At 35.3% G+C, this 23,203-nt stretch overlaps 1 protein-coding gene across 3 annotated transcripts in view; it reads left to right on the plus strand.

The window, feature by feature from the left end:
- The window catches only part of PRDM5 (PR/SET domain 5), an 87,302-nt gene extending 72,800 nt beyond the window's left edge, over nucleotides 1-14,502 (plus strand). For all 3 annotated transcript variants that reach the window (XM_038178714.2, XM_027456889.3, XM_027456890.3), the window contains 2 exons: nucleotides 8,937-9,041; nucleotides 13,912-14,502. In XM_038178714.2, coding sequence (XP_038034642.1) covers nucleotides 8,937-9,041; nucleotides 13,912-14,076 — 270 coding nt within the window. In that variant the 3' untranslated portion in view covers nucleotides 14,077-14,502. The remainder of the gene's footprint in view (nucleotides 1-8,936; nucleotides 9,042-13,911) is intronic.
- The last annotated feature ends 8,701 nt before the right edge of the window (nucleotides 14,503-23,203 follow it).

Consider the following 23,203-nt stretch of genomic DNA (forward strand, 5'->3'; position numbering starts at 1 on the left):
GTACGATGGAACTCCCTGGTATGCATCTTCTGGTTTATTTTTTTCCAAAATTAATCCAGGTCATGCAGTCTAAAACGTTTTGGAAATGTGCACCGAAGGGCAGTAAGAGAGGACATCTGGGAGATGTGCTTCAAAAGCAAACACCTGATCTGCACGTGAAGACTGAAGTAGATTTTTTTCTAACTGTACTGTGTAAGAACTTTTACAGTGAAGGATTATACTTGTGCAGTAATAGCTTGAAACTCCTCAGTATGGTATTAATTCACTATAACTTGTTCCGTGATCCTAAGCCATTTAAACACAGGCTAAACTAAAGATTAGGTAATTAAAAATGGACCGTGTTTGCCAATGTTTACTTCTATCAATTCTAAGAGCAAGAAACGCCATGAAGTCAGACTTGAAATTTCTCTTTAGGGGTGTTTTTTTGTTTGTTTTGTTTTTCAAGACAAAAGATCGTACAGATAATGGCTATTCCTTTTTTTTATCCTTTTATTTTGAAATTTATTCTTGCATACCTTCTGAAAAATGTCTGAATAAAAAATAAACTTTATACATTCTGAAGGTGTTTTTGTATCAACTAAACCTAGCAATGTGAAATTAGCATGATCCATAGCATTCTTCTTCAAGAGCTATTCTTGTAGATATCTTGGAAAAAAAAGTCTTTTGATCAGAAAAATTGTAAAGTAGCTTAAATGTAATAATATGACATTCAACAAGGAAAATGTCATTGTAGAGATTAAATCTAGATATATTTTACCATTGGGATTAAATGCCAAACCTGATCCTGTGGATCAGGGAAGGCTGCTGGAAAAATCGTTGTAGAAAGTTGATTAAGGTCTGACAGCTGCTAAACATAGTACAGCCTGGGTGGCCACAGGTGTCAGCTCAAACTCTGGAGTAAACAGGAGGTAAGCCAAAACCCCTATTGATAATGGAAGGAGAAAATAGCAACCACTTAATATTAAAATTTCACCTGAGTGCTGATTTGCTTTTATAGAAGTAGATGTGTTTGTTTTGTTTATTGTATTCTTAAGAAGAAGAAATATTACAGCCTAAGAAAATGTAAATGAGGAACTCATTGAACTTATTAATTAAATGAATTTACAGGCCATATCAGCTTTGAGAAAATATTCTTCCAACCTGTACCCCAAGTAAACTTTAGATTTTCCCTAAGGCTTTATTCAGTGCTTGACGCAATATTTTATAGTTTGAGCTCTAACAATTACATTGCAGTATTTTCTCCATGTTTATGTTTGGAAATAATAGGTGCCCAGAATTACCGTTATGTCAAATTGATTTTTTCAGTAACTCTGAAAATGTAGCTTTATTGCATTGTTTCAGTTGAATAAATGGCAGTGATGGAAAAAAGTAGAGGCCATTCCCAAATGCTTTTTCATCACTTGGATAGGATATTTCATATTTATACTTCGAAGGTGTAAGTGATATATGCCACTTTTATAGTTTGTTTAAAAAACTGATTTCTGATGAATGGAAGGCTACTAGCTGTAAAGCTCAAATAATACATTTCTGGGTTAATACTTCAAAATTAGAGAAATTACAATGTATTGTGCATTTATTTGATGCATAGGTACCTGCTGTTTAAAAAGTGATATTGTTTATCACTTTTGATATACGTTTAAAAAAGCTCCTACTGTTCAGAGATTATAGTAGAGAAAGTCAGGTGATAAACATGTCTTTTTGTAGTTCTGTAACTAACTTTACTTGGCTATACTTGTAATGCTTAGCCAGTGCTCTCTGTCACTAAAGCAAACACACACATTAGATGGAACTGATCAATAGATTGCAATTGATGCTGTGTAGCTTCTGAAGACTTAGAATCAAGAAATATCCTGAGATGGAGGAGACCCACAAGGGTCATCAAGTCCAGCACCTCACTCAATCATTCTATATATATGATCCTATGATTTTGGAGCCAACTCTTGAATTCCTAAATCCCATAGTTAATGTCAGTGGTGACCAAGAGAATTAATCTGACTGAAGCTTGTACATGTATAAATATGTCTGCATAAGCTGCAGTCATGTGAGTGGCTTCAGTGTAAAAATGTCCTTTTAAACCAAGCCCTCAAGGTCTGAATACAGTATGTACACGAGTTAGCTAAACTTGAGTTAATTTTGAGTTTTATTAATGAATTCTATGGGAATTGGTATAAGTCATGATGAGCAAGGAAATTAGACAGCATCCTGTTGAGTTCATCTCTTCAAGTCAGTGTTTGAGCTTGCTGCTGGCATAGTATAAGAAGCAGACCCTCCTCATGCTGGTCCTGGGTTAAATGGTCTCTTGAAGGCACGTATTTTTAACTTTACACAACCTCCTCTATTCTTCTCTTAAAACAGAAGACTGTAAAAATAAAATTTAAAAAAATGCAAGAAGAATATTCATGATTGTTAATTTCACCTTTGTATTTTTTAGGAAATACTTGGGCTTAAGGAGGTTTAAAGAAGTCATGTGTTCTAGACACAGCATACCATGCTATTGCCAAAAAAAAAAAAAAAAAGCCTTGGGTACTAAATAGTCTCCTATGAACGAGACTGTATAATGAAATAATATATGAGGTGTTGATTGCATTTTGATTTTTTTTTCAATATTAGATTTTCTCTATATTTCCCCATTGGTGACACATGAGTGAGTTCCCAAACATCTGTCTGCCTGAGGATGATGACTTTGCCAGTACTGTGGTTTCCTTTGCATGTGAAATCTCTGCTTGTGTACAGAATATAGGTTTGAATCCCACTGCACATATATTTTCACACTTCTTTTTTTATGTGATGTTGACTGATGATCTTCTTTTCCTGGTAGAGGGAAAACATATCATTTGTATTGATATTGTTCTTCTTCCAAGAGCAGATCAACATCTGTTCAGTTCTCATCATGGCTGATTAAATAGACCCACCACTAAATCTTAGGGCAAAAATTATTTCTGCAGTTTAAAACAAAACAAACAAAGGAAAACTTTACAATTGATTGTAGGTAGCAAATAGGCAGGACTACTTTGGAAAGCAAGAAGTTAATGGTGTAGTAGAGTTCTACTAAATGCACATGACTAGGGCTTTTGAATAAATGCACCTTTTTACTTCTGACAGACATTCCAATGCAGATGCATGTTTTTATGTTCGCTACAGATGTTCTTACAAGAATATCATATTTTTTGAAAACCCAAAACTGAAGTAATACAGAATTTTTTGAACAAAAGCACTTCTGATAAAAGTAAGTTTTTCCACTTAAATTTGCCAAAATTATTTCACTATTGTTTCAAAAGGAAGATTTCTGTACTTTCTGTAGCCACTGGAAATATTTTTGAAAGGATTTTACTTTTCAGCTGAGGAAGTGTGCATTTCTAAAGTGATTTATTAAGTCTAACTTTCTCTTACTTATTGGGCTTTAAACATTATCAGATTCAAAGCCCTACTACTTCTGTAGAGTTATAAATTTTCATCAGCCTTTGTCTTCCTGTGTCAACATTACTTCAGTAATTCAATGCAATTTTGATAGTTTAAGTAGGCCTCTGTCTGTGGGAGAGCCACTTGTTTTAAGTTCCAAAACCCCTCCAATTACTAAGAGAATGTCTTGTTAGTTCTTTCACATTTTTCACACTTAAATACAAAACTAGACTCCATTAACTCGCACCATCTGTGATCTTAAGTGACTTAACCTCTCTTCTCAATGGGGGTTGTGTTGCCAGTAGTGATGACCTAGCAGAAAGTGTCAGTGATGTTTTTTTCCTGACATTAATCAGCTTAATGCTTGTTTTAGGGCTGAAATGTAACTAAACGTCAGCTATATAAGCCACCCTTGCTTCAGTAGGCACTTTACTGTCTTTTGTACTGTGCTATTTCTTAATTCCCTGCCCTTCAATTGAGATGAAAGCTGGTCTTTATAAAATTGAGTGATATATTACATGTCACCACTTCATTGATAGCAAAATTACCCATCACTCTTCTTCAATATAGAAAAAAAGTGTATATTGACACTGGAATTTGCAGAGGCTCAAAGGTCTGTTAACACAGCTGCTGTCTAACAGGTCTTCTTATAAAGAACTACCCGCTCGGCCTGGCCCTCAGCATGATCTGACGCTATGTCTTGGGGGGGGTTCCAGACGAAGCAGAAGGATCCATCAGGTTCTCTGGGACTTCTACTGCTTACTCACATTGCCATTCTGCTTTACTTTTGGTAGAAGTTTGCAGTTACCAAGGCTGCAAGGTAGTCTGTAGGTTGGCTACAATGCATCATGAAACCTGTGTAGGCTGTCGCAAGTTGGACTCTCCTTTCAGGCCCCTGACACCATGCTTTTCAGGCTGTTGTTTTCCTTTGTCTTCAGTTCACCTTCAGGTGGGACAATCAACTGAATGGTACCTGTTCTTGTCACTATCTTTGATAAATGGCATGTCCAACTGTCCAAAGAGCTCGAGTGTAGTTTGAAGGACACATCAACATTAATAATTAGTAATGAATAAAACAAGGTGTTACTAATGTTAGCAAAAGTTTTAAAGCATGAAAACAAATGGGTGTATGTGAAATATACAGCTGTCAAACTTTTCAGAATGTAGAAAATTTAGATTGACTAAGTTGATAGTCATGTGACACTTAGCATTGTCAGTTTATCTTACCCTAAGATACATTTTAATTCTATGGATGCTTAGATATATGAGCATGATCTACAAGAAGAAATGAGCAATATTTGAAATTCTGACAGAAGTCAGAAGTAAATCTGCTGAATTCAGGAGGATATTTTAAAAGTGGACATAGATTTAGATAGGTCTGGTATTTTAAGTATGCTCTGTACGTCAATTAAACTAAAAAAAAAAGTGCTAAAAAGGATTATTGAGTAACATTTCTGTAGTCAACAAGTTCACTTTGAGTAGTATAAATCTGTGTTCACTGTAGTAAATTAATCAAAAAAGTAAAAGATGAGGTTTCCTCAGTATGGATTCAATTTTAACTTGATCCTGTCACCTTGGAAAGAGTTATCAGAATTGTTCTTAACTCTTATTTATCTGATCTTGAGCTATATTTTATTTGGAAATACTACTGTCTAGATGGTGTTTTTTCTTGTCACTGCTGATGAACTCAAAAGTTCCAGACTGAAATTTAAAAGGTTACTTGGAGATGCTCATGCTGAAGTCATTCATGTTTTTACCTTGCAATCAGTTTTACCAGATTTACACAAACAACCACATGTGCTAATGCTAAGTTAATATACGTAACATATTTATATAGCTTTAAAGGGAGATACAGTCAACTACAGCAGCAGTTAGCAGTTCAAAAATTCTGCATTTAAGTATTTCCATCTGCTGTGGTTGAAGGATACTCTGCGCACATGTTCTATCAATCTGTTAAAGGTGGCATCTAATGGCCTTGAGAATTGGTCTTGCTCTGATTTCTTTCTAATGCAAAGCACTATTTACATAGAATTCAAGATAGTCATTTGTGATTCATGTAGCTGAAGGCAGAGAAGGTGTGCACTGGAGAGAAGGCATTCTTTCCACAGTTGTTAAAATGTTGAATTTCTCCTTTTAATTTCATGAAGTAAAAATCAGTGGAGATGCGTACGTCCACATTAGTATGCCAGTTTTATGGTGAACCACCATCCGGAATGGCAAGACTAATTGAGGCTCTCCTTGGCCATTCTTTCCTTTCTTTGTTAAGAGGCAGAAAGGTTATAAATCCTGATCTACATATTTGTATTTATACCTGGTATACTTAAAAATTTAATACTAAATCACTTCAGTATCAGCTACATCCTGTCTTTCTCGCTCTTCCTGCTCCCTTTCCCATTTATATCATCAATAAAAGAAAACACATGTAATCCTTTGGCTTTGCTGCCACCATAACCATGGTCTGGCAGATGCTTTTGAACAGAGGGTAGATTTATAGTACTGGCAGTTGCTAACTCCTCTGAAGTCAAACTTCATATAATCTTCCCAATGACCTCCTGTTTTGTTGACAGTTAGCAGGTTTTTCCCTTTGCTCGAGGTTTTGAATTTGTCCAACTTCTAATCTCATCATTGTCCCTATTGTCCTTATGTGATGGCATTTCCATTCCTTCAGGCTTGTTGCTGTATTTAACTATTTTTTTTTCCTGTGTAGATGTAGAGCAAAGTGGTTATGCTAAGCTAGCATCATCTTTTCCATGCTACAAATGCTGCCTTTTCCAAGCATTAGTATTGTGCATCGGAAATTTAGTGTGAAGTAAAAAAAAAAAAAAAAAAAAGGGGGGGGGGGCGGGTGCAAAAAGAAGAAGTACAGAATGTTTTATTTTGAATAAACCAGTCTGAGAACGATGTCGTCTTTGAAACCAGTAAAACGTTCTCTGGAGAGAAATTTATGGCCAAGTTTTTTCTCTGGACAGCACTGTTTTTTTGTTTTTGTTTTGTTTCAGTTTTTAACTGAAAATGGACACAAACAAGAATGAAGAGCAGCTTAATGAAGAGGGGGGTTGATGCAAATCAGAATTGTGTCTGCTGAAATCAGTGGAATATACAGATGTAAGGGATCTAAAATTAGATCAAAGACTGCTTTGGATATGTTTCATGCACTGCATATGTGAATTTGAATGTAAATGTCAAGGGAATAGTTAGATAAGCCTTTTTTTGCAGTAGAGAATAATACAAATCATACTACTAGATGAGTATAACCTGAGGGAAGATATTCCAGCCCAGGTTTGTGACTTTAGCTTCCCAGAGTTCATAATGGCTATCTTTCCTGAAAGGAACCTAAGCATTCCTGAAGTCTGTTTAACTTTGAAATGAGTAAGATAATCATAATCAAGTTAACTCTTCATTCACCTTTAGAACAACATAATAAAAAGGAAGCAAGTATACCTGGTACCGTTTGCAATAGTGGATGTTTTCATAGGTGTTTAAAGATGTGTACGTCATATACTTTACATTTTTTGTGGAACAACCTAAACAGAGAAAGGCTGTTTTCAGAGAACTTGCAGAAAATGTGGTTTATGTTGACCACAATGCAAAACCAATTAAGTGTGTGTTGCAGAAACCTGCTTTTCATATGACTTGTCCATACATTTCCTTAAAAATTATGGGCCTGCTCCATGAAGTCTTTTGTCAGTCCAACAAAATTTCCTAAGACAAAGTTTTTTGTGTAGATGATCTTTTTTTGTTTCTTCTCCTTTCTTCTTCAAGATCAGCTCAGTTCTTTTTAAAGTAATGTATTATGTTTTAGTCTATAATAAAGAGTTAAGGAAATTACTAAATTAAAATAATGATGAAAAAACACAAAGAGGATTAGCATGTAAGGAGAGTCTTAGAAAGAAAAGTTTATTAATGGCCTCTGTTGACTATGTTGATGATACTCAGCGGGGCATCATGTACTCAGGTTGTGTCAGCAGATATATTTGTCTTCCATCATGCTGAAATGTACTTTACATGATATATATAAAATTGAAATTCTTAAAGAGGTACTTTTCCCTGTGTGCACAGCTTATGATGTGGTTTTGATGAGCTAGAGGATTTAGCCACAGCAAGTTGAGTTGTTTTGGTGATAGTGCCTTTTCTAGCAAACTTCATGGGAGGGCACTCTATCATGACTTGCAACAGGAAGAGCTGAGATCTCTGTGAAGAGCTGTCTTAATGAGAGAGCTCGGGATGTACTCAGAACAGCACTGATTGACAGTCTGGTATATTACTTGTACAGTTGATGAGTACCTGGCAAGATTAAGCAATGTATGGAGATCTGATTGTCCCCTCTATACTCAGAATAAGAATTCAATGACAAGAGAATTTCTTCACTTTGTAGCTTCAAAATCTAACCTCAGTAACTCCTTCCCACTTACCTTTGGAAAGCACAGTATCTCCCAAAAGACTATATAAGATTAATGCTTATTATTTGTTAATTCATGTAGTTAGCATTTTTATTGCCTATTGATTTTTTAGTCTTTGTTTTCAATTTAACCTAGCAAAAAATTTCTTAGTGTTTATTTTGTAGTCTAAAACACCCATCTTTAGAATACAAGCAATATATAATTAGAGAGCACAGAAAAAAAGTATTAGGAAAGTGTAAGCAGTATAATTGCTTGACTGAAAAAAGGTGCCTCTGGAGCTTCAAAATCTTCCGTGAGACAATGTATAGTATCATAATGGTAAAGTTTACATTTAATTAATTGATTTAAATGTTGTTTTCCATGTAACTTTAGTGGAATAAAGGAGGAATTATGCCTTATATGTAGGTTTCTATGATTAAGGAAGAACTTTGAAGAAGAAAATCTATATAAGATCTATATAAGAAATCTATAAAATCGTATTCTGTATAAGTGGTATTCTGTACATAATTCTAATTATTTATATGAGGTCAGTGAGCTTGCAACTTTTATAACATCATGTGTTACAGTAGCTGCTAACCAATAGTTCTAATAAAAATACAGATGGCTTAGTTGCCGTCTGCACTTTTGAGATTCTGCAATGAATATGTGATTAACCTTCTGTCACCACTTTTCAAAATATTTTTTTTCTTCTCCACAACAAGCTTTTCTAGCTTTTCTTTTACCTCCCCTCCCCTCCCCGTGTTTGGAAACCTGGTAACAAACATAAGGTTTTTATAGACATCTTACTTGTCTTTATGCTTTAAGCTTTTGTGGAGGATGAAGGAAAATACATTGGAATTTTATGTTTTTGTACCTTTCACGTTATGAAAAACAGACTTCCAAAATGGCTGGATTTGAAAGACTGGAACAGATAATTAATTCATAAGTGGGTGTTGAAGTGGAAACTGTCAGGCCACAGCTTTCCCAGCTTTCACTTAATCATTTGAAAATCGTTTTGTGTTGTTTTCACTGACTGTAATCCCGTAGAGAGAATATAAAACTTGCACCATCCAGCATGGAATTCCACTCCTTTAATGACTTGGGCTCTGTGTTGACTCACTTTCACTCACTTTCACTTGCTGTTGTCATTTCATACAGGAAAAGCCATACCAGTGTTCTGAGTGTAACAAGGCTTTCAGTCAGAAGCGAGGCCTAGATGAGCACATGAGAACCCACACCGGAGAGAAGCCATTTCAGTGTGATGTGAGTTGACCCATCCCTTTGTCTTCTTGAATTATATGCAGGAGCAAGACTTAATTTCAATGAGAAATGGCCTCGTACACATTGGCTGTGGCATAAAGTTACACCTTTGGTTGCCTAGCTAATGAGAGACCACTCAGGCAATTTTATGTACCCTCTGCAGTTGCCAAGAGTATAGTGTACACTTCTATTTTATGGTTTTGGATCCCGTAAGAGTTGTTTTCACCATTCTTAATGCATTTTAGATGTTGCAAGTTACAAATTCATGCTATTTGGTTCCCCCTTAATTGTATGACAGGTTAATAGTTGGAGATTAGCTTATACAGGAAAAGTTATTAAATTCATTACATGGAATCTGGATACTTTTGATGTTGTTCAATAACACAAATATGAATTCAGAATTTCTGGGTTTTGTCTAATGAAATTTAGTGTGATATTTTCAACATCTGTTCATATGTTTTCGTTACAATGAAGAAATCCTGAATGCTGTGTATGCTTGCAATGCTGAAATGCGGAATATCGTATTACAGTTCATAGATCACCGTCAAGTACCTTTTGATCGGTATGCCCAATCCTGTATGTAGTGTATCTTACAGCTTTTAGAGGGGATGTTACAGCTTTTAGAGGGGATGTATGGGGAGGTGGAATGTACAGAAATCATTGTGAAATAATCTCATTCAGAATTATCAAATTACAGTATTATCAAATTGTAGTATTTGCTCAAGGATTTAGTGAGGGCACTAGCACAGGGCATAGAATTATTATAGGTGCTTAATTTTGTGAATCTAGCTCTTACTGAATTAGTCACAAGGGAACCACCAGTTTTCAGTTATATAGTAGGTGGCTCAGTTTAAAGAGTTGTAAATTTGTTCACAAATTTCTGAAATGAAATATAAAATTAGAATAACCACTTGTCATGAAAGTCACAAGGCTCTGTTAATTGATCTGGCTTTCAATGAAGTACTCTGGCAACATTTCATTGAGAATAAAATTCACTTAATGAAAAATTTCAAGTACAATAGTAGCAGTTTTGCTAATGTCTGCAAGATGGGAGATTTGTTGTATTCTTTTGGGATAATCTCATCCTGGCTATAGATAGTACCTTAAGGATTTCTGTAATTACAAATTGTTGTCAGTCACATTTTCAGCTTTCAGATTGCTGTGATGTTTATCAACTGTTGGTTAGCTTGCAGTGTAAAAGCAACTTTTCCCACATGGAGGATCCAAGACTGTTCTTGGATTCACAATATACTTTTTGAGACCAATCCGAGGGTGTGTGTGTGAGTGCCCGTGCTATATTTTCTTCTTTTTTTCTTTCTTTAATTTAATACAGGAACTGCATGAAAATGCACTTTCCTGCTCCAACTAACTGGATGGAACTTTTGTTTTCCCAAATCACAGCGTATCTTGAAAAAGCTGTAACCTGTGCTTAGTCCTAGTCCTCTTCTGAGAATTTTTATGTGGCTGCATTTATTGGAGATTTTTTTATACTTTAAATTACTGTCATTTTTTGCTGAAATTACTCTTCAGCACTAAGCTTTGGCCAGTTGCACACCACAGAGATTGCTGACTTTTCAGGGCTCTGGCATATACAGCAGATGCCGTTTACTATTTATACAACATTAAGTTGCCCAAAACTCTACAATGCTCTTCTGCTTAATGAATGCTTGGATAACATTGGAAAAAGTTTTTTTTCTTCAATAGTTACTCCTGTTTCATCTGGACTCTAATTCTGATGATGCTAGGGACATGGTAAATATCACCCAGAGCAGACTGTTCCTCCAGAGCTGTCTTGCACAATGCATGTTGCCAGATGTTTCTACAGAAGCTACAGGAAAACCAGTAGTGGACAGTTTAAAAAAAAAAAAAAAGAAAAAAAAAAAAGTTACCAATGGGAGACATTTATTCCTGGATCCCTAGCACTAAAGATTGCTCTTCACACTAAAATATTCCTCTTAACAAGACTTTTTTATCTTGCTAAATATAGTTGTTCTCATTATTTTATTTATCATGACTTGAATGGTAATTTATGGCAACAAGTTCTACAAATTCTTAACTGTGTAGAGAGGTTTTGGGAAGGGAGAGCATGTCAGGTTACTGCATGGTCTCTTTGGTTCTTTAATTAACAGAAAGGTTTAATAGCTATTCCATGCATTATTTTTTGTACACCTACATGTCCCTTCTTAGTCAACTGCTCTGATTCAGATAGGTTAATTCTGTCCAAGTTCTTTGCAGGACAACTTCCCACGTCTATAATTGTATTTGGTAGTATTTTCTGAATTTTTCCCCTTATTTCCACTGCATGTTTTAAGGGTCAAAGGCATAATACTGGTGTATCCTTACTCATTATAGTAATTGCAAAAGTCTGTAAGTCTAATGCTCACCTACTCAGAATACCTCAAAGGTGAAAAACAGGCTGTTTTATTCAGTAATTAGCGTATTCCTATATGTAATTATATATGCAGCCACACTGAAAAACAAAAGTCTTTCAGAGAACTGAGTTTTTTTTGGTCTTGTTTCCCACCTGGCATTAGCAGCAGTCAGAGGAAGTATTCAGTTATTTATTTTAAATAATGTGTTGATATTTGCTGTCAGAATTTTATGTGTTTACTACTAGTACTGTTCACATTTACAAACAGGAACTGCCTTCAGTGCCAAAGAACTGAAGAAAGAAAAGCTTTGGCTATTGAAAAAAAAATACATATTCAATGGGCTCATGAATAGGCTTCACTTGACACCCCACCTCTCCCCACCCAATAAAAACTATTACATACCAGTTTGTTTTAGAGTACATTTCTGCTTTAAATAGAAATTTCTTCCAGAGTGAGAAATAACTCCTACCTTATCTTCCTCTCTCCCTCCCCTCTCTCAGGCATATGTAACAGACATTACAAAACAGAATCATGATACATGTAAAAGTAATCCATATAGCCTGCTCAATGGAAGTGCTACACTTTATTTCTGTGGCCATTTCTTATATTATCAGTGATCAAAAATATTTTTAGAGCTTACATTTAATGAATCAAAGCTCTCACATCCCACTGATAGTAGTGATAATTTAATATTCCTATTTTAATGTGAAACTTCTAGTATATTTTGCATAGGAAAATGAAATAACTGAAATGTGGAAATGTAAAATGTGTATTTCCCAGTATGTTTGATTTCTGTCCTCTGAAAACCAATCTGATCTTTAGTGGAAGGCTGGCTGAACTTCAGTTGCCTCAGAGACAAGAGATTCTCCAGGGGCAGAAGGGTCAGGTACTGCCTATCCTGGTTTATTTCCAGTATAGTATTTCCCAGCACTCTGCCTTTAGTTGACCCTACACTTACTTTCAAATGTCAGTCATCCCCTCTGCTCAGTTAAAACTGATCATTTTGACCAGATTGATTAGAGTTCCAGTGCAAATAAGCAGGAATGGCTGTAAATCTATAAAATGCCAGTCTTGCTTGTAAAACTGAAATGCAAAGCAAACTCCTAAAAACAAGATTGCAAGAGTACAGCACAAGGACTGGCTTCATCTTCCTGACACCCTCCCCTCAGATATTTATTCATGTTGATGAGATCAAAAATCTCTAAAGCTGATTGGCCTAATGCATCAGAAAAAAAGTTTTAGGCAATGTTTGCCCTGTTCCTCAGTCCCTTTTGCTATTGAAAACAGCTGGAGGAAGGTTAATATTGGTCTGACTGGCTCCTAGATTGGTTCTTTTTGTTTTACAGTCTTATGTTGTGACATTTCCATCCTATTCAATGTTTAAATTCTCTGTCTGCTATGGAGTGTTTCTGTAAGCTGCCTGTCCTCTCTTTATTAAAAACAATATGCAGTCATTGATGTAAGTTTTAAATTTATTGTAAGTTACCTAAGTGGAGGCTGGATTTGACATCTTGAATTCTATTTGTAATAGAATTCACATAGCTTTTTATAATTTTGATGTGTATATAAGATGCATGGAACAAATGCAACTTATATGTATGTATATCCGTGATTGACTTCCTGACTTCCAGGAAATGTATGTTTACAAATACATGACACTTTTAACATGTTTAAACTTGTGGGCAAGTGTGATGATAACGATTAGGTATATGAGTTCACTTTGTGTATTTGTAGAAGAGAAATAGAAAATGGTGCTTGACAAAAGCAGTATTAAGACCCAGCCAATGAATGCTGCAAGTAACATTCACCATCATGTAACAAAAGAGTGACTGTTGCTTGGGGCTGAAAGAGGTAATTATATGTTTAGGGAAAAAACTTAGAGAGTTACAGTAGTTGTACAAAAGTTCTCAGTGTTACATCGTGTCATAAATTCAAAGTGTTCCATTGCAACAGCACATACAGTGTTCTTGTCTGGGGAAAAATTAGTTTGGGTACAAAACTTGCCTGTGGCTGTTGCCCTTTTTATGGTCATTGTATGGTTTTGCCTTAGCTGGCATAAAATACATATGCTGCAGGTCAAGACTATCCGTTTGTACAGTCAGTTGTTCTATTTGTCTGTCTTGCTTTTAAAAGGATCTGGTAGTCGCCCAGCAATTTCACTACCGTCTTAATACCCATGCAATTTTAAAACTTCATTTTCCAGCAGAGAGGTTCTGCTGGATTCTCTCAAGTTTCCTCTGCATGGGAGAGGAAATGGGAGAAATTTTTGTTTGATTCCAAACAAAATGTCTGTGGTATCACTGTTAACATACAACATTGAAAATACCGGACAGAGTAATAGTCTTTAAAATGTTCTATGAAGGAGTATTCTTCTGAAGACTAGCTCATTTACTGTTGCAGGTACATGTGGCTGTAGGTTCAGTGATGTAAAATATGGAGCATTATATGTTTTTCTAAGTTTTAAGAACACTGTTGTCTTTGTCTTGTCTTCTCTGGCCTAGGTTTGTGATCTGTCCTTCAGCCTGAAGAAAATGCTGATCCGACATAAGCTGACTCACAACCCCAATCGACCGATGGCAGAATGCCAGCTTTGCCACAAGAAGTTTACAAGAAATGACTACCTCAAAGTGCACATGGAAAATGTCCATGGTGAAACTGACAGCTAATTATGGCGTGTGTGAGAAGAATGGATCTCATGTTCCAAAATGTTCCACTTGCACATGTACAAACTCCAGACCTCTCACCTGACTACTAAGCATAGTCAGGAGAAACAACTTTAATGTGTTCACATGCTATTTTTCTCATTTTTTGTTTTTATCCTACTAGCTTACTAAAAAAAAAAAATACATTCACATGCAGTAAAACATTGTTTTGAAATAAATTTAAGATGCAAGAACTTCAGGAAGATTTTATCCTAATTAAGAAAAAAAAAAGCTTTAAATAAACTTTACTTTCTAAGTTTCCAAGGTTGTAATTGAGATATTGGTGGCATTACCTGGAAATCCTGGACATCTGAAACTGAATCACTTTGTCTCCAACTCTTATTTCTGTATTTAAGCCTCAACACTACATTAAAAATCTTCAACTGGAAACCATGAAGAATTTGTCATTGTGATTGATTTTTGATTGTATCCAGGCATATTTTATTCAGAACTTAATGCTACATTTTATCGTAACATGACTTTGTCTCATTTTCTTTATAGCTTTCTCATTACTAGATGAAACTGATTAACTCGAATTGGTTCCTGAGATGCTGTAATGTATGGGTATGGAAACTGTGGAAATCTGTCAGCTTAGGTATTTCTGTGTGAGCATTCAGGAAAATTTGCCACTTCTGGTTGCATGAAACACAACAGAAGTAGAAACTTTGAGCAATTTAGTGTAACTACTATATTTGTATTCATCATTGTGACTGGGAAGGCAAGTGTTTCTGAAAGACAACCTGACAGACTGTCTTGAGCAGTTACAGTTGTCTTGTTATCTACAAGGACAGTAAAAGTGTAACTTCAGAGGTGATTGCATGTGAAATTCCTGAGATATCAGCAGTTAATATTAAGACCGTGTAATTAGTGAACGATTCACATTCATTTTGGATTAGCCAATGCTTTATAAAATGAATTTGTGTTGGGATATCTTGGTACCAGTTTTTATGGGAAAAGAGTTCAAATTTTCTGAACTGTAGTGGGGACAATTGAAAGGAACTGCATGACCCTTTATTTCACTTCTCAAATCTGTGTATCACAATAAATTTTCTACTCAGAAGAGCAGAAGCTTACAATAGAAAATGTTGCTTTATTTAGTCTTTAACACTTCATTCATTCCCTGCTAATAGTTTGCATTCCATCCTTCTACATGGACATCTCTATCTTCATGTTCGGTTTTGAGACCCAACACTGGGTCCCAATAGTAATGTGTTCCCAGATGAAAACTTTTCTACAAAAAATAAGCAGAACATGTTTTGTGTTTCAGAACCCAAAGAAGACACACAACTAATAGGGACAATTCTAAATACAGGATTTATAGACTGTTCATATTCAGCGTCCTTTCATTTTGGAAGTCTGTCACGCCCCATGACATCTAACAGGTTTTCCTTGTAAATGGAAAAGACACTTGTAATTGTGCAATTACAGGTTACTTTTCTCGTGAATTACAGTATCCTTTTCTTAGGGAAAACAGGTCACTTGTAGCAGTTACAATAAAGTTGATCAGGAAACGGTCACTGTATTCAACAGGAGAAAAACCTTCAAAATTATGTCTTTCTATTTATTTCAGGAGTCCTTGGCTCAAGTTATGTATGACCAGTTAGGTTTTAATGAGCCACCAGCAAGGTTTCTGCAGGTAGAGGCATATCTTGTGTTTCGTGCAGTTGGAGGTAATATGATCTCAATTCATAGTGGTGAACTATCTAATTGAGTTTACATGCAATGCAGACTTACCATTAGACAATATATTTATTTCTTTTCTTTTCTTTTTTATATTTCTTTTATATTTATTTCTTTTATATTTCAATATAAAGGCTGTACCTATCTTAAACAAATAAACAACAAAAAGCACGACCCTTTTTCCTTTGAGTAAAAATTTTCATTGGTAGCTTCCACTTGGAAAAGACAGAGAACATTCAGGTGATTTGGAGAAATGAGAAACTGAAACCTTGGTCTAAAGGAAATTCTTGCTTTTAGTGTGTGTGTGTGTGTGTGTTAGTATGTTTGTTTTGCTTTATTGTCCCCAATGGCAAAAAAAAAAAAAAAAAAAAAAAAGTTAAAATACTGAGTTTTCCATGTTAAGTTGCACAATGCAGACAGACATGAAGAGCTAGAGATATTTGTGAAATAATGTGTAGTCACTGCAATTTTAGAAGGCTGAGATTTTTTTTCCCGATATTTTATAATTTTATGCAGATCACAACATTCAATTTGTTCTCTTTATTTTTCCATTGCAGTTAACTGTTCTTGGAGAGAACTCCATCTATAGTGTTAGGAACAGCAGGAAACTCATGTTCCTTTTGCTTTCCATGCTGATCAGATGTACAGCCAACAGCTGATACAAATTGTTAATATGATATTATTAGCAAACACAAAAGATATTTATAATTATTTTTGTCAGCCTGATTTTCAAGGATTAGATGGATCCTTTGGTTTACACTAGCAAGTTATGATTAAAAATCAGGAAAAAAAAAGGAAATAGGTGAAGTTAACAAAGGTATACTAGGCATTTAATGTTACTATATTTGAATGTAATGATATAGTGCAGTCAAAGCATTTTGAATGTTCTGCAAGTAGATTTGTGATGTTGTTATAAGAAAGTTTTTGGTGTGTTTTAAATTGCAATGTTTAATGTTCTGCATTTGGGTAAATATGTACCAATATTATTATTCTTCAAAGACCTCTGACTGGAATTTATTTTGACTTATGAAGAACTAGTCACATTTGGCAGAGCTGATGCTGTAACTTGCAATTATGTAAATTATTCTCACGGTCTGAAGAAATTACCTCATAAAACTATTGTGCTGTGAGTTGTTTATGACTGTTAGATTCACCAGCTGAAGCTCTATTTCAAAAAAAAACAAACAAACAAACAAAAAAAAAACCATAACAACCACCTCCCTATTTTCTCTGCCTCCTTTCCTGCTTTTCACCAGTGGTTTCAGCAAGTGCACAAGATTAAGGGAAGAAATTACAGGAGTATTCCAACTGAGGAAAATCATTTCAATCTACTGAGAAGACATTTTTCCTTTATGAGGGCTGGGAAAAGTAAAGGAACTTTGAGTCCATACCTGAAGGTTATGTATTTATTTATTTACTTCTTTGTTTTGAGTTAAAAGAGGGCAGAAGTGTCTCTTGGTACTATCTTGTCACAGCAGCTTACCGATCTTTCACTGTGTTGAATGATTTCAACTCTAGTTGAAATCCAGTAGTCCAGCCTGGGGTTTAAATTCTGGTTTATAAAAAATGGCTTCTGAGCAAGTGTAATCTGTGATCTGTTGATCTTTTGTGCCTGGTTTAGATACCTTTCACAAATGGACAAAGGTGTGCAGACTTCTCCGTTCACATCCTAAAGAGGTAGGAAACCTTGAAATAGCTCCCTATCCGAGACAAATACAATAAAAATACTATCATCTGTTGCTCCAACTGTGATTGGTAGTGCTGTAGATAGGTGTAATTCTCTCTAATAGAAGATGAACTTTTGACTGTGTAATGTTGATAATGGTTTGCCATGAAGCCAGTGCTAGTAGGCTAGCACTAACTCAGAATATGATAGCAGTTTTGGATGTAGAGCTGTATTCATAGAAGATGCTTGAATTCTGTCAACATATTTTTGTCTTTTGTGCATACTGTGGCACATCAAGAAGATGGAGTAATTTAAGGATACACAGTAACAGCTGGAAGGTGGTCACTGTTGAACAGTTTACTTGACTTGGAAAATTATTTGCTAAAAATTCAAGCTGAGACTGCCAGTCTTAATTTTATTTAACAGTTTTCTTTGAGTGTATTTTATCTCCCATCCTCATTCCATTGTAAGCTACTACTGGATCTGTAATAGCCTGTGAACAAGAACAGAGAGCATAGTTGCAGTCTTAGTACATACAGAGGATTCGCTGATAAGCTGCATCACTTTCATCATGCCCTGTTTGTTATGATCAAGTAGCATGTATCTCTGAGCTTTCTAACTTCAGCTACGTCTTGTGTTACAACAGGAGTGTGATCAGATGCTGTGCATGACAGGCAAATTGTCATCACCCTCTAATGATGAAAGAAACCATGAGGAAATGACCACCGATGTCGCAAGTGGGGGAGAGGACAGAGAGTTGAGGACCCATTTATGTCTCTGAACTCCAGCTGAGGTAGGCAAAAAAAAAAAAAAAAAATCTTGGATCTCCATCACTGCTTGTGTTCTGGGCCTGGTCACCTCAGGAAAATCTAGATAGAAATATAGAGGAACAGGGACAAAAATATAACGTGTTTCACTTACTGGTAGAACTGTATGTGATTATATGTTTTGATGCTCCTATTGAAAGTGATGGCAAGGACTTTGTATTTTAAACAAAAAACCTCTGATCTGAGTGTGTGGCAGGAGTGGGCAAGAAGTGCATTATAAAGAGGTATGTTCATTTTAAAGTGCAGCTTTCACCATGTTTATTGAATTTTGGTTAACTGAGTCATTCATCCTGCCCTGACTGTACAATGATCTGTTTTAACTAGAGTCAACTCAGTGCAGAGAGGGTTATCATTGCTATCAGTCTTTGCGTGTCCTAAGTGGAGTTGGATTTTGGGAAATGGCTTATGCAGTATATTTTAGAAATGTACTTAGGATGCGCTGTACATGCAAACTGAAACTGTTGGAATTCAAGTAAATAATTCATATTTGTACCGCTCTTCTGCTATATACTGCTGAAATTTCAGATGTGATGTTTTCGAAGGAAACACAACATCTTGATATTAGTCCACCAGATCGTGAGGACCTTCCAACAATTAACCCAAATAAAACTTAGAATTGGACATTATCTTTCAATTTTATTAAAGAGAAAACTAGTAAGAGTTGCCACCTAGGTTTTTGAAACAGTGCTATTTCACAACTGTTTGTCACAGGCAGGTATGTATGCATACACGTAACTGTTAAATAGGGCAGATATATAAAAGACAGTCTAGCATGAAAAGGTGAGATCACAGGTTTCTAGTGCTTTGAAGCCTGATTCTGTGTGTGCTCCTTGAAGTCAGTGAAGTTTAAGTCCTGGAATTTAACTACATTCTTAAGGATTATCTTAACAGGATGTCCTGCTAAGCAACAACTCAGTTCTGTAAAATACAAGTATAGATGGAAACCAATTGCTCTTTGAGTCAGCAGAGACATTTGAGTGCATGTGAGAAATGAGTTGAAATCTCTGTCTTTAAAAATAAAGCAAATTACATTTAGCTGAAAAGATATGTAAATATAGCTATGGATTCTGAGATCTTTTCACTTTCTGGAACAAGCATGAGGCCCAGAATAGTGGGTGTTTGAGGAACTCTAAAGAGTATGGCTATTATATTTTAGGATCTGCTTCTTGACTGCTGCTTGGACAAACTGATGTGTTTCTCTGTTTTCCTCTTTCTCTGTTATCAAGTCTTTCTTCCTAATTTGGCTCTAAGCTCTCCAACACAAATATATCTCTTTTCTGTTTATATAGGCATTTACAGTTCCCTTTGATTAGTTACTGTACTGAAAATAGTAATAAAAGGAACACTTCTTGAAAATTACTGACAAGGTATTAGAACGTCCTGAGGAAACGAGTGTTTGAGGGCTGTGAGTTTACAGTGGCTACAAATAACAAGAAAATCTCCTGCTTTTTAATTTGCCACTCCTTTAGTTTAAGAAAAAAATATATATATATCAGAAAAACAATCAGACAAAACTGATTTGAGATCTGAGGACTAGTATGTAGTACGTGGTATCAGTTCTATGTAAGATTAGTATCCTATGAGAAATACACATGTATCACAATTGGGCTGTGGTATGACCAAATATATGTCTAGTTCTGATGGTTCAGCTGTTGAGCAATACGCTAAGCTTAAGGATGTCATTGATCATTTTATTCATAGACTTTAGCTGTAAACTACGTCATAAAATGAAACTGCCTCTCGATGTGTTTGTGCAGCAACTAGCATCAGGTAGATCTAGCAAGCAATAAACTAATTGTTTCACATTTTTCTGCTTCCATTTGTTGCATATGGTAAAGCATCCATGTTGTTTGCTGAACAATAATTGAAGCAAATTTGTTTTCATTTCTGTTTTTCTTTGAGAAGGACGTTCTGAAAAAAAGGGGACCATTAATAAAAGTTGTTTTTTTAATCCCTGTGTAAGGAAAAGATTGTAAGCTCTTAAATCCACAAGTTCATTTCCAGTTTGACAGCTGTTCAAACAAAACTGGAAATGTATACTACAGCAGGTAATGTTTTGCTGCTGGATTAGATAGACCTTCACTGCAGCATTATCCAAATTAACTCTTTAGCACCAATATTTTGGTCATTTTCTATCTGTCTCATGTGTTGCACTTCAAAATATTCTTTAACAAATTATATGTGCCAAGTTCAAGGTAGGTCATAAATCCACTTAGCATTGAAGTTATTTTAAAAAAATCTCATCTTTGTTTCACAGAAGTTTCAAAACCAGGCAGTCCATTTGCTTTTATGTGTGTATATATATGATGTCTTTTCTAACAGGTCATTTATACTTCAATAAAACTCAGAAGGGTTATTCTCTACATCATCTACATCTGTATGCACTTCGTTCGGTTTCATAATAAGTAGACTGGGGATTGAGTCTGTTGAGATGAAATAACAAGTGATGACTTCAAAACTGGAAAAATAGTAAAAATTTGAGATTAAATAGAAATTCAGAAAAGACACCCTTTGAGCAGAAAAATAAAATTGTGATTAGAGATTGCTTTATTACTTTTTCTTCCTTCTTCTCCATCACTTAGAACAAAATTCTAAAAGGTCCTTTGAATAATAGAACTGTTTGAAAATTTCTATTTAAATTCAATTTAGCAAATGTAAAAGGAGGATGAAATATTAATTCAAGTAAAACTTCACTAATCTTTGCAAAAAGATGAGACACATCTTTTGTTTGTTTGTTTTTTGGAGCTTGCTGTTATTAGCCAGCGCTACTTGCTTTCCTTCTAGTTTTGAGGACAGAGTTTAGTTTGTAGAAACTAAATCTTGTTAGATGACATTAGCAGTTTAGGTAGAGGAAATCTGCTATTGTTTTGATTTTACAGTAAAGAAAAACTTGTTGAATTGCTCAGATGTTTTGGATAAAGAGTCCCAAGACCTGTGCTTTCATACCTTTGTGTGCAGTTTGAGCAGCCTTGAATCATGCAAGAACCCCTTCTGTGAAATCTCTTCCTATACTTTTGTTTTCCAAAATCACTGTGCATGTCTGAGGGAATAACCTGTGGTTGTTTTTAGTGATGTGACTTAAGAGTCTTTCTCAACTAGGTCCAATATAAAGTTTCTTCTGCCTGGAGGGTAGTTGTAAGTTATGCCAAGCAGGTGAGGTTATCCCTTTCTAAAACATCTCCTCGCACAAGTCCAGGATATTTGTGTAGCTTGGCAAGACTAAATTTAGCTCTTTAGTACAGAGGAAGATGAACAAGCTCTTTCTTGGAGCTGTAAAGGAGGTCAGCTACACTAACCTACAAAACAAAGCTGCTGTTAATTCTTCTGTCCAGCCCCTTACAACGCAGCAAGGCTGGCTGGAAAGCAGTGACTTCTTTATTTTTTCTCTTTGCTTTGAACCTTTTTATCAGGTTAGTAATAACAGTAAAATAAATAAGATCTGAATATGGCCTCAGAATTCAAATGAGGATTAGAATAGAAAAAAGCTATGAAATTCATTATTTGGAGTTAATTTTTGTTTTCCTGATTCTACAAATAAGTCTGTGGAAAGCAGGATTTCTGTGTCACTGCAGAACTCTACAGGCTATTCACCTTATCACTGGAGAGGTGGCAAAGGGGCTGCCTGCTGGTTAAGCGTTAGCTGTTCTCAGTTGGAGAAATTACTGTGATTGGTATGCAGGCCTAATGGTTTATTTTTAAACTTAAAGAGTTAACAGCCCATTGTTTCAGAAAGAAAATTGCTGTTTCTTTCCCCAATATAAATTAGTGCATTTGTTTTTCATACCAAAATGGTAGCTTGCTGCTGCTGTGTATTACACTGACAATATAAGTTATCTAAACTTTCAACTACAGTTGTCTTTTTTTTTTTTTTTTAAATTGATAAGTCTTACAAAGAATCATTCTACTTACATTTAAATCTGGTAGCTACCAGTTATGTGCATGCTTGAAATGCATTGTGAACAAGGTTCTACTTTCTGACTCATTTATTAGTGTAATGCCTTCATCCTTTAGGGTTATCTCATTGTTTTTTGCCTTTGGTTTTGTTTTTTTATAAAAGTCTAACAATATAAGCCAGTCTTTTCCCAAGCACATAGCTTTTCATCCAAATTAAAATGTCATCAGTTAGCAAAAATATAGCTCTTAGCCAATAAACACCTAGTTTCCAGTTAAATGCTGTAAAACAACATTTTTCTAGAAATAGAAAATTAATAATCAGATTCAAAATTCATTAATCAAGACTGTAAATTGTTACTCCAGACCATAGTACTAATCATTGTAAGTTCCTAGGAAGGTGAATAAATGCATTAAATCTCAGAAAACTTAGCGTGTCTTCCCTAGCAGACTCCTTTTGTAATTGTGGCTAGCTTCCTCTGTAAATAAAAAAACCCAGTCAGTAGTCAACTTTGTAATTGTGAGTTTTCTATAGCTAATTTTGCTGTTTCCTAAATTAAAGTCCAGTGAGGTCTGCAGGATATGGCCTGCTCTCAAGTCCACAGGAAATGGTTCTTTTTAGCTGTAGTTCTGAATCAATAAAGGATAAATACTTAGATGTTTGGTTCAAAAAACATTTTCAAAAAGATAAAAACAACTTAAGAAGATGTTCACTCTAAAAGAATTTAGAGTTGTATATATGCAGTGCACTGAAAATGGCTTTGGCATTTGTCTTTGCTTTTTCTAAAAGAAAATCTGGGCTGCATAAAGTGACTTTTTGCCACCTCTTTTACCACTCGGTAAATTCCTCATGACACGTTTTGAGAAGATTCGGGCATAAAGAACAACATTTTCTAGAAACCAAGCAAAGTAGATCACAGATGAATCCTTGGGTCTTTATTGCTTTTCAGGTTTACCATAGGCGAATCCACAGTTGCTGTAGGTTTTGGCAACCTGTTCACAGACACATGGAGAGCTTTAATCTGAA

Source organism: Anas platyrhynchos, chromosome 4, assembly GCF_047663525.1.
Source record: "Anas platyrhynchos isolate ZD024472 breed Pekin duck chromosome 4, IASCAAS_PekinDuck_T2T, whole genome shotgun sequence".
Taxonomy (NCBI): Eukaryota; Metazoa; Chordata; class Aves; order Anseriformes; family Anatidae; genus Anas; species Anas platyrhynchos.